This window comes from Parambassis ranga, chromosome 21, assembly GCF_900634625.1.
Source record: "Parambassis ranga chromosome 21, fParRan2.1, whole genome shotgun sequence".
In the NCBI taxonomy this organism is placed as follows: domain Eukaryota; kingdom Metazoa; phylum Chordata; class Actinopteri; family Ambassidae; genus Parambassis; species Parambassis ranga.
The window spans coordinates 16,396,489-16,408,510 of record NC_041041.1 but is presented as its reverse complement, the minus strand read 5'-3'; the positions used below and the strand labels follow the sequence as shown (position 1 = coordinate 16,408,510).

The 12,022-nt window shown below is 41.6% G+C and overlaps 1 protein-coding gene across 2 annotated transcripts; it reads right to left on the bottom strand.

The window, feature by feature from the left end:
* Positions 1-2,105: 2,105 nt before the first annotated feature.
* slc40a1 (solute carrier family 40 member 1) lies at positions 2,106-9,454 on the bottom strand. Of its 2 annotated transcripts, XM_028393231.1 has the most exons (8): positions 8,914-9,454; positions 8,767-8,834; positions 8,259-8,418; positions 7,823-7,938; positions 6,260-6,386; positions 5,647-5,892; positions 4,942-5,568; positions 2,106-4,621 (listed from the first exon to the last, which is right to left on the bottom strand). In XM_028393231.1, the coding sequence occupies exons 1-8, from the start codon at positions 8,945-8,947 to the stop codon at positions 4,305-4,307; spliced, it is 1,695 nt and encodes a 564-aa protein (XP_028249032.1). In that variant the 5' UTR covers positions 8,948-9,454; the 3' UTR covers positions 2,106-4,304. The 2 variants fall into 2 exon arrangements, with proteins under 2 accessions (XP_028249032.1, XP_028249033.1); XM_028393232.1 differs by lacking the exon at positions 8,259-8,418 and having other exon boundaries at positions 8,914-9,451.
* Positions 9,455-12,022: the final 2,568 nt, after the last annotated feature.

Below are 12,022 nucleotides of genomic sequence, written 5' to 3'. Positions count from 1 at the left end.
TTGGGTGCAGACCACTGAAACACGATCATTTGGTGTTCTTTAGGTGGCCAGGTGATGATGTTTGTTTAATTTCTGCATGCCTCTATACAAACGAGCTATCAGGCTGACTTCAAAGCTGCCAGTAGTATTTGAGAAAAGAGTAAAGGGTGACTAATGTCGCAGACTAGATGCAAAAGAGCACAGTAGTCTCCATCACCACGGAGAAACATCTGCAGCACCCCTAATGCTGCAATGACAGAACATAGTCTTGTGTCATTACTTGTTGTTGATCCATGTAAAGACTGAATGAGAACTTTTTATTGACACTGCATGCGTGTTCCCCTTTCTAGTTTCAAATTTAGAGAACATGTTTCAGTCTTTCTTTACGCTCCCAGCTTTGCCTCAACCCTCACATAGGGTATTCAATAGTCCACTCACCTTTTCATTATTGTGATGTAATTGTGCATAGTGTGGGTGAAGGTTATGCACACGTTGTATAAACAGGTGAACTGTGACACTTTCTGAAGGTTTAAGATATGATGACATTCACAAGCTGCTCTTGAACATCCTGAACAGTAAAGTTAGTGCTGAGTGACGGGGACCTTGAAAAAGCTCATTATTGGTGCTGTAAAATCAGATTCTGCAGAGTAACCAGTCCTTAGTAAGCTTTCTTCGATGGTCATGGTTTGTTCCCAGGGTTGGAAATAACTGCACTTTAAGCATTTTTCGGTTCCTCTCTCGATCCGATGCTCTGGTTGGGCCTCATGCTGCTGTTATTTTGTCTCGTGATTTTACAGGTACTGCATTTTCCACTGACGGGGGATCAAACTGGGTCGCCATATACGTCCTTATCAAGTTGTAAGCTCTATCTGTGTCGTATTGATGTGGTGTAAAGATTATGAAGCTGACCTGCAACTATAAAAGGAAAAGGATTTCCTCTGAAATGTAACTAAAATCTATTTTAAGTGGCAGCTAAAGATTTACTTAAACAGATTCATCATAGACAAGTCAGCCCTTTATACTCTTTATTTGTTTAAATTAATAGTTTGATATTTTTGGGAAACAGTTCCACAACAGTTTCCCAAAATGGGAATAATAGTTTGAACTCAACAAACAAAAAAAAACTTTTTCTTGCTTGTGGCAAATTTAATGATCTTATACTGAACATGTTCTAATGCATGAGCAAGATAAGACTCTTTAACACCAGTGTTTTCTATCAGCTTTGGTGCCAGTTAATATTAATGATGTCTCCTTTGAAATGACTATAAAAGGTTTTCCTGGAAACTTCCACAGAACACTCGAGTGTTAACTTGACTTACTATTGTTTTTACATGATAGTGGAATCGAAGAGACGCTATCGGTACTGTACTGTATGGCACTTATCAGCAGTCACAGTTCCTGTCTGTGTAGACATTGGACTTTCGCTGCAATCAGGCCTCTTCTCACAGCATATGAGGCCTTCCTGCCCTTTACTGATATGTGACAGTCTGACACAGCACAACTTATTTTAGTAATCTTACTGCAAATTTTAGCATAAAAGACCATTGTCAACTGAATTACTTTAAAGAACACAACTTCACACTATATATATCTACATCTAATTTGAGTGTGGGAATAAACCTCTATCACATTCGCAGATATTTGAAGAAAAGAACTGTTAAGATGTGAGAACAAAGAGAAAAAAACTGCCTGCATACTCATGCAGCCTCATGAGTTGTGTTAGTGATTAGCAGTGCTCTGGTATTTGGTGTTACGTAAATCTCTTCAAGTGGTAATATAGGCTAAGTTTGAGTGCACACATCACACATTAAATAAAATTAATTTAAAATGCTGTGTCAAAGTCCACAAACACACTTTTAGGATGAAGCCCTCTTTCTCTCCTGCTTGTATCATACAAATCAGGTCAGTCTTTGTCTTTTCAGCAGGCCTGCATGTTCAGGTCACCCAGCTCAGCTTAAAGTCAGTCAGTTTAATGCTGGCTGCTAAAGAAAAGGGATTCCAGTGTGGAAATTAGCTGCTAACACTGCTGTGGTATGTGACCTCACACAGCAGCAGCAGCAGAGATCCCGACCAATGTAACACACACACACACACACACACCAGAGGATTTTTGAAGCTAGTGATTGTAAAGGTTTTTTTTTTATTTAAGACACCTCATGCAATACAAGAAATACCAACATCCTCATATTCTGTGGAGTGCAGTTATTAAACAAAAATGTAATGTGATTTATGAAGCTTTTCTTTATGTATGATAACACTGATATATTCAGTATATATGGAGAGATTACAGTGGGGGAAAAGTATTTATCCACAAATTAAAAAAAATCACAATGTGTTACACTAGGTATATAAAACTGTAACAAACAAAAGCTTCCAGACAAACAGCAAAACTGTAAACCATAAAAAAACAATTGTACATCAAGCTATGTGTATATTGACATAATATTATTTACATTAATATATATATATATGTTTATTGCCATGTGTGGTATTCCTGAATCAGCAGACCAGCCATTTTAACAGCTGGTGCTGTTGTTCTCATGCCCAGACTCAGTCTAAGGTTTAAATACCAGTGGGACGTGAAAATGAAGGTCTACTTCCAGTGAGTCTGCATCTCATGGCGGCACCTGCAGACACCCCGACTCACTCACGTCTCCTTCGGTTTTCATGAGAATGCACCGCTAAAAGTGGCCCTCTGTTCTCCAACATCTGGCATGGCTAGGTCGGTTTCCAACTCAAACAGTTCTCCCCCCGTGACGGAAATCTTGGGAAGACTGGCTAGATTTTTTTTTTTTCCTTGTGCGAGGTGCGGCCAGCCTTACCATTGCCATGTGTGTGCGTTTACCAGCTGTCAAGGCAAGTTGTCCAGTAAGGCAGCATTAATGACAGACATCAGGTACAGGTAAATATTTTTCTTTCCTCTTTACATGGTGAGTTGAATTAATTAGCATTAAAATGAACCACTGTTTTTACTGCAGTCTTACATGGTCTGGTGAACATGTGTGGTTTTTACCTTTGGAGGCACTGATTAGAGATGCTGACTAAGATTTAACGACAACTTTTTTTTAAATGAGGTAAAAACTGCAGAGGTTTCCAGTAGTACAGTTCTTTCTCATGAACATGGTTCTGAGATTTGCTATATGTGCCTTTTTTGAAAACCACAAGGTGGACTGTCAGAGACAGTATAGGATATATATGTGGGAGGGGAGAGTCAGGACTTCAGCCTTTGTGCAAAGAATATTGATCCAATGCTTGATCACAGGGGTAATGACAGACGTTGATCACTTAAAGTGCCTGAGTAACAACAATCGCGATTGAAAAAAAATCATTCTTGAGAACTTAAAACATAAAAATCAAAAAAGGCGACAAAAGGACGCTATTAATGTAAACTACAAGAACATTTAAGTACAATCTGCAAGTGGGTTCAGAAATATTCAGATATAATAAAGTTGTATTACTGGTACTGAGTGTAAAAATATATATTTGGAATGGTTCTGACAGAAATTGGTTTCCCTCACTTCCTTTTATGCCATATATAGACTTTGGTAACTGAGAGCTATTGATAAGGGTGCATAGGATTTGTTTCATAGGACACAAACATAAGCACAATACTGATAATACAACTATTATAAAAACCACCATCTGTATTTCCTAAATAAATACAGACTAAAGTGTAACCCTTACAACTATTAAAGAGACTAGATCCCACTGTTGTTTGGTTAAATAAAAAGGAGTCTTCCTTCCTCTGGAGGAAGACGTCCTGCTCCTCATACATGCATATATAAGCCACTGGAAAACAGTGAACACCTACAGCACCAGTGAACTCTGTGAGAGGCCAGAGTCAAGCAAAAGGAGGGACTGTCTTAAAGCCTCAGTGCCTGCTTCTTCCCTGCAAGATTTCTCCCTCTCTACACCATTTTGTTAGCTGAAGCACCTTTGAAAACTAGATCCATGCTGTTAGGAGAATATTTTACAGTACTGTATCACCTGACTCAAAGTGGAGCACATATGTGATGGTTCCTGGTCTTTTATCTTAACACAGATGAAAGTGCTCTCACCTGACTCCCTGACTCAAAGCTGTGCCTTAACTAATGTTTAATGTGTTACAGATTAATTTCTGACTGTAAGCTTTCTCCTCATCTCCTTCTGCTAATAATTAATGCTTTACTAATGGCCACACACAGCTAAGTTACCATACTCTGGTTTAGCATTAGCATTATGCTACAAGCAATGATGTTAGTTAAGCTAGTAGTAGTTAGTTAGCTAAATAAGATGTGGGTGCAGGCTAAGGCTTTATGTACCCAGGACAAGTCTCTTTAATGGGGTTAGACGGTGGTAGGAAGTGAGGGGCTGTCCTCCGTCTCTATCTTCTGCTCTGGTGAACAGCAGAGGAAGAGGCGGCTGCCCAGACTTTTGAAGGCAAACTGAAAGTACATGATGTGACCCATGGCCACAAAAGAAACAGAGATAATGACCAGAAGGCCAAAGGCCTCTGGGTTTGGAGCCAGAATCACCATGATGAAGTGCAGAAGGTCTAAGAGGTAATTCATGGAGTTCTGGACACCATTGATCACACCTCGTTCCGACTCAATCACATTTTCCTGGATGAGCTGGGTCACTGTCAGGTCAAAAGACCACAGGCCTGCAGGACGAAGGCAGAGATCAACAGTCAGCTCTGATGGTATTTTTTATAACCTCTTTAAAACCACTTTAGGACTCAACAGTAGCTGTGCAGGGAATTATCAGCATCAAAGGTTGCAAATATTAGCCTGTTATGAGCCCGTTAACCTGCTAGGATCACTTTAGGAAGTCATAATTTGTTAAATTTCAAACAACAATTTCCTTTACAATAAAACTTCAAGCCAACTTTGGATGTCAACAACCATTTGCACTTTGGAACATGACATAGTACTAGTACCTTTCAATGGAACCATATGAAGAGGAATTAAATATTTTACTCACCAACTCTAGCAGCAATGACACCAGCAAACAGCAGACTAACAGACATGTAGGACTGCAGAGGCGGCATCGCTTCAGCTGGTGCATCAGTAGTGATGTTCCCACTGGTGAGGCTGTGGTCGGCCTCGGGCAGGGCCTTCTCTCCCATAAAATGGCTGTAAAGGTCCTGGAAAGGTGAGACGCTAAGGTCCAAGGAACTTCCTGGGGCAAAGACAGAGGCGACGCACAGCATGAGGCAGGACAGCTGCACCACACCCGAGATGAAGCCTGTGCGGATCAGGCCACACTTCTTGCGAATCCAAGTAAAGGCGACAGTGCCGCAGATGCCCGAGACAGCCGAGGCCCCCATCAGCAGGCTGAGCACAGACCCATTGAGGCCTTGTGTGTAGGCATAGCCTGTGGTGATGCAGTCAAAGCCCAGCACAGTCATGTAGAGGAAGGCCAGGGACATGCCGGCAAAGAAAATATTCTGGTTGTAGTAGGCCACCCAGCCAGCCTTTAAGGTGCGCAGGGGTTCGGTCACCTGGTAGCAACAACCACGCTGCTTGGGAGAGTCAGGCTGGGCCACAGCTGAGGTCTCATTCATTAATGGCTGAGATGACTCTTCTGGACTCTGACCATTCTCCAACTCTGTGAGAGGGCAGACAGATTCAGTCACACAGACTAAAAATCATCTTAAATTTCAAACCACTGAGTTCTGGTAGTTACCTTTGCTGGGGCTGAGCTGTTTGAGTTCCTGCTGCCCGTCCTTTTGTCCGGCTTTCACAGCCAGTGCCGGGGTCTTCTGGAAGACCTTCCACAGCAGCGCATACTCCAGACACATGGAGCACAGGTTCCAGCCAGAAATGAAGCCACAGCCAATGAAATGGGAGCCAAAAGCCATTATCTGGCCCACTAACATGGGAGCTAAGATGTTGGTGAGCTGGTCGATAATCCGCACTGTGGCATTCATGTCTGTTAGTCAAAACAACAGAAGGAGAGCTCAATATTAACTACGTTCTACAACTGATTTATAGATAGGTGTCAAAGAAAATACGCTGCCTGTAGTCTCTTAAATTCAGTCAGATTTTACAATAAGGTACTAGCACAGCAGATTGATGGGGTCACCAAGTTCAAAGTGCTGAAAGTGTTTGCACCATGTGAGCTAATCTGTTAAATAGCTTATAACACTGAGGGGAAACTGCAGGGACATAAAAGTTTAAAAAAAATGAGAGTGAGTCAGCATCTTGGGTTCAAAGTTCTGCCCACAGGACACATCTGATAAGGAATCATATGAGGCCTACATGCGATGATAAGCCAGCAGAGGGTAAGAAATACTGACCTGCCAACTTGCTGCTGTCCTGACCTGCCACAACCACCACCCAGTCCCTCTGGATGGTGATGGATGTAGCTGTGCTGGCTAGGTTGGCAACGTTGGCGATGGAGATGACAAGAATGTAGCAAGTTGTCTGTAGACAGAATAAGGATATATTTCATATTAGCATACGGTTCCTAAAAAAATCAGTATTTATTTTGTGACTGAGGACAGGGGCATTAATGTTATAGGTTTTCTTTTTGTCACCCAATTCTACAAAAGGACCAAGAAAGGACCAAGCTGTTGTCAGAACCAACTCGGTGGGTGGCACTGTCACCCTGTGGGTCATGTGTCATTACCATGGACATGTTTTGGTTTAGTCTCTCTTCCACTGTCCTGCAGCCTATGACATTCACCTAGTTTGTATCGATCCCCAGTGATCATGTAGTCCCTAACATATGCCCTTTTACATAAAAACATTCATTGAAATCACTGAGTGAAACAACATATACCTGTGGTGCATTTAAACATGACATCTGATATATAGCTTTTATTTAAATGTTAATATATTGAACAAAACACATTGTGTTTTTGATTGGAAATACAGAATACAGCTAATATTGCTAATAACTGTATAAAAAGTATGAAAAAGTTTATACTCTACATGTGACCTTAAGGTTCAGCAGCAACTAGACTGTAGTATCCTACTACTAAATTTTAAAACAGCAAATGGCTAACTTGTAAAAAACTTGCTTTCCATAGTGTTTGCTGACATGTGTGAACACTGACACATAGCTGCACTGTCAGGATAGCAACAGAAGTACTTCCAACAGGCCTGACAACATTTCTCTCTCTACCCTCTTTCTCTATCATGTGACAAGCCTGGGAGAACCTGCTGACTACACAGCCTTCAACGGGACACTACATCTTCTGTGTTACAGACCTGTCTACACCTCCACACACACTCCAACTTGAGCTTGAGCTGTCCATCTAAATGTTCCCACATGGTGAAAACTGCCACCCTTTCTCTGAAGAACCCAAAGGCGTCTGACAAATGCAGAGGGCAAGGTTAAAGGCATTCTGCCAACAGGCAGTCTTTTGTTGAAAAACAGAAACCTGTCCATTCTTTGATTTTGTATCTCAGACAGGGTTTGTTGTAGAATGAGGTCTGGGATAGCGAGGGGACTATTGTTGAGTTACATAGCTCAACAAGTGTAAACAAGCCTGCAGAAAAACAAACTCTCTTTCCCACAGATGTATTGTTTTCCTTCAGGAAGAGACATTTAACAGTTATGGTTACAAAACAATTTTAACCGCAATTTCAAAATACATTTACTATAGATCTGTTATAAAAACTAGAAATCTACTCAAAATCTATCTCGGTGGAATGATCAATAGTATTTGCCGCTCAAGCAGCCATATGCTATATTGATGTGGGGAGCATATATCAGTATGAGTACGAAACTTTCAGTCCTGGGGTCAAAGTGCTACTGTTACTTGAGAAATGGGATAAAAATGCTTCCAGTGAAGAAGCATTTTTACACATCATGCTGATAATATAAGAGACTGCACAGAAGAGGGGGATCTTACCAGAATCCATCCATTGTAAAGCTCCACAAGCTGTTCTTTGAACTGGAAAACAACCATCAGGAGGATCCCGCACACGATGACGCAACTGTTCTGGACTAGCAGCGAAGTCTGGGCCACTGTGGAAACACCACGAGCAGCATTAGGGACAGAAATCTGATCAAAGACAACAGAATTCTGTCTGATGCACAAGTTCATTGGAGCACTTCCACAAGATGGGTGATTACAGTTCCCGCTCCCCGAATTAATCTAATAAGAGTCTCTGCCAAATTCCTCTGGATAATCATTCAACAAGAGGTGCATTTTACTGTTCGAGCGAGGCAGGAAAACACCATACACATGTGTACAACACTGAAGTACCACTTCTCCTTCTGTAGTATCAAGAACAGCCTGGTTATCCATGACAGCTCCACTTTGCTGTGATTGTTTGCTGCTTTACCTTTGAGTCTGGGGTTTCTGTCCACCCAGTCCCCAATGAGGGCCCCCAGCAAGAGTACGGAGCCGGCTACCACCAGCCCATACACAGCCGTGAGCAGCAGGCTGTTCCCATACAGCTCCACCAGGAACACAGCCACAGCAAAGTTCCACATTCTGTCACCCTGGAAATCCAAATTCTGATTACTTATGGGTCAAGCTGATACTTCATTCAAGACAACCAGCGGATTGAAAATGTGGTTTAGGTGCTGCAGAAATAATGAGATCCCTCTCTGCTTCCAGCAGATGAACTGCTTACATACTCTAAGTTCAGCATAGGAGCTATTTGTTTAGAGCTGTGTTGTGTGGTGACCTACAACTGGAAAGCGTATGATTTTGTATTGTGATGACAGTAACACAATAACACATGTACTACATTTAGTTAGACAGCCCCTGTCATCATGATGGACACCACACAATAATGTGGTTTATATAATATAATATGTGTATAATAGTTTGAGTGTTTCACTTACCCATGTTGACAGAGCATGGCCCATGTAAATAAGAAATTTAGCGGACGTGAAGTAGTCCCGGATGGACTCTGTGAGGAAAACATGAAACTGTCAGAATACCATCATGACATGTTACAGCTGGAGGTCCATATTTATCTGTTATCTCACCACAGCATGTCTTCTTAGGTGGAGAATTATCCATTTTTTTTAAGCTGTCCAAATGGCGAAAGCAACCGAGTGGTTATATTTTGATTATATTTAAGCTAGCTCCTCTTTTGTAGAGTAAAAGGAGGTCGACCCCAGCGACCACCGTACGACACAAAAACAAGAGAGAACGCGGCGTTTCTTCTGCTGTCCCCTTTCCAAACTTAGCTAACACTGTAGCTGAAGTCGGAAAGAAATAATCTTATAGCCTCAAAGGCCGGTTAGTCGCAACAAAATAAAAAGCCCAGACGCCAGGAGCTGCTCTCCTCAACGCTCCGGTGGACGGCTCTGCTGCTCTGTTTATGTGCCGCCTCGAATATACCCCGCCGGTCACGTGACCTGCCTTTATTTACATTGTGTCAAAAACAAACGCGAGCCTCCTACAAAAACAGAAGAAAGGCGGAAAAAAGGCGCATATATCTGCGCATAAAGGCGTCGTTGTTGCGCTATTATAGATAAACCCTTTAGTCCACTTCACGCTGCGGTTGGTGAGGGTTTTGTTTGAACTGGCTCTCGAGTCATCAACCTGTTTACCTCCCAATGCGCATGTCGGCGCGTGTAAAGCGCTTTCCGCGGACCTGATCAAAGATAAATATCATATCATCACATCATCATCAGAGAAATGATGTCCACCGCTGCACTGAGGTGTGCAAAGCATCTGACTGTGTAGTTGTCCTAACTGCTTTATTACTGAGTTGTTATTTCTGATGCATCCACAGCAAATGAACTTAAAAAGTAAAATCAAAACTTCTGTGGAATTGATACTTAATTACAGTAAATGAACCTTTTATTACTTTTATTACCACAGTTCCATCATTAATGAAGGCACAGATATAGCAAATAGCCCACAGTGATGAAGGACGACCTTTTAACCTATTTAATCCAGTTATAGAGGAATAAAAAACTTCCACTCTAAATTCATTCTAGAAATAATATCAGTCTGTTATACCAAAAAAATGCAAGATAACAAAAGAGAGAGGGCAAAGATATGTCAAAAGTAAAAGATTAACTGGACTGTTTGGTGTACCTCACATGCCACAGAACACATGAAACATGAGGAAAACTGCAGTTATTGCCTTGACCTGCTGAAGCTGTTTACCTGCAGCAGCCGGTCTGGCAGTAACCTGAGAAAAGCGCGTTCAGGACACTCACTAGGATGACTTGCATTTGTCTACCTGTGTCAACAAACAGAACAGGGTCATGGCTATAATTACAGGCTGCGTGGGTCAGCGCTGCTTGGCCCATCTCTATAAAACACAATAAACATGGTTAGCAACTGGACATATGTTTGTTTCAAGTGCACTGTGTCTGAATGCACAGAGGAGTGTGACACTGACTGTCTTGTCTTTGTGTATGTTCACTGGACTCTATTGAATAATAATAACAGTTATGTATCTGTGTTTTTTTTAATATCACAAAGCACGTCCTCCTGTTTGATGAATTATTGTTCAATCTCTGCACTCAAACTCTGAACTGTTCCAGTTTTTTTTAAAGCCCCTGAAGCTTAAGCGTGACAGCAAACATGCACTCCATCAAGAGCCTAATCTCCCTCAAGACTCTCACAAACAAATGAAACAAAAAACCATCATCATGACGTGTGCTGGAGCAGAGCCTCTTGACTCTTTGTGAGATTTTCATGCTGATCCAAAAATTCATTATAAAATCCAGCCCTGTTGCAACTATTTTGAAATGGGGCTTCAAGTGCGAAGCCAACCCCCTGCATGGAGTATTTAGGCCACAAATGTTTAACTATGGCTTGGATACTATACGATTATATTAACAAAGCCTTGAAATAGCTGCTCTGGCCTTCCAAAGCTCACTAATCAACAGGTTGTAATCAGAATAAGCCTAAAACCACAACTTTAAGCAGTCAGAGAGAGGTAATTAATGAGTTTTGCAGGCACTTCTTTGAGCATTTTAGCATTGATAATTTAAAATTATTAAATTATTATTGTAAAAAGAATAGACATTGGAGCCTTATTAGCCAGTTACTAAATAGGTGTTTGCTTTGTGGATTTACAATAACAGAATACATAAAAATTTGCTGATTTCTCTGGAGAAATATGACTCTAAAGGGGGCATAACGCTTGTTTTCTTCCTAGGAGCCCTCTAGTGGGGTGATCCTGTTTTGTATGAGCCTATTAATACTATATGTGTATGTGGGGTTGATCTGTGTATAATTAGCACGTAACACTGTGAATATACAATAAGTGAAAACAACTGTGGTGTCTTTTTGGCCCATAGTCTTCCTCTGTGCTGTCTCATTGCATGAGGGAGCTATTCTCACAGCCTCAAGTAACATAAGCACATATTTTGAGCCAAGTGATGACAATAGGCACTTTGGTCCCTTTTGTGATCTATTCAAGGATTACAGAGAGCTTGCAGTTGTTTGAAAATCTGCACACATTGAGCTGCTGCAAACAGATTACCAGCCGCACTATTAGTGGGCTGGTGTGTCAGCCAGGCTCAGGTAGAGCTGTCATCGGCGGTCAGACTGCTGCTATGTGTTATTTGTGATCATGTGACCTGCAGGTATGTCTGCCCCTAGAGGGATTCCTATTCAGCCTGTCTGTGCAACAACAAGCTGTATTTACGCCGGCTAAATTTGTACTTCCAGGATAAAAATATGAGGATGACTTGCCTGCTGTGGCCTATGGTTGTCTGACATTCACAAGCCGCAGCTAAAGAAGGGATAAAAGATTTGAAATCTCACCTAAAGGGTGTACGTGAGGCCAGATCTGATTATTCATCCATCCCTCATGCAGGGCTTCTGTTCTTTTTTTCTGCTGAGCTCTTGGGTGTTGCGATACAGGCAAAAGGCATTAAAGAACAGCTCATACATTTCACTGAAATGAATTTGAATAACTGATTCTGGACTCGGGGTCTCCTAGAAGCCCCCTGATACTGGAAACAGCAATATCACCAACCAACAGAGTGACTAAAGCACAAACAAAGACTATGATTAAGCATCTCATTGTTTCTGTGGATATTTTCCACTTGGGCCCAGACATTTCTATCAGAGGACAGCAAACACCAAGGGTCAATGTCTGCGTGCTCCCACCTTTCCCAAAAA

Excerpts from the sequence above, each read along its gene's own strand:
- slc40a1 (XM_028393231.1), bottom strand. The coding sequence starts at position 8,947 with ATGGATAATTCTCCACCTAAGAAGACATGCTGTG. Across the intron at positions 8,419-8,766 it reads GCCATGCTCTGTCAACATGG|GGTGACAGAATGTGGAACTT; the intron begins GTAAGTGAAACA and ends TTGGATTTCCAG. Across the intron at positions 5,893-6,259 it reads GGACAGCAGCAAGTTGGCAG|ACATGAATGCCACAGTGCGG; the intron begins GTCAGTATTTCT and ends TTTGACTAACAG.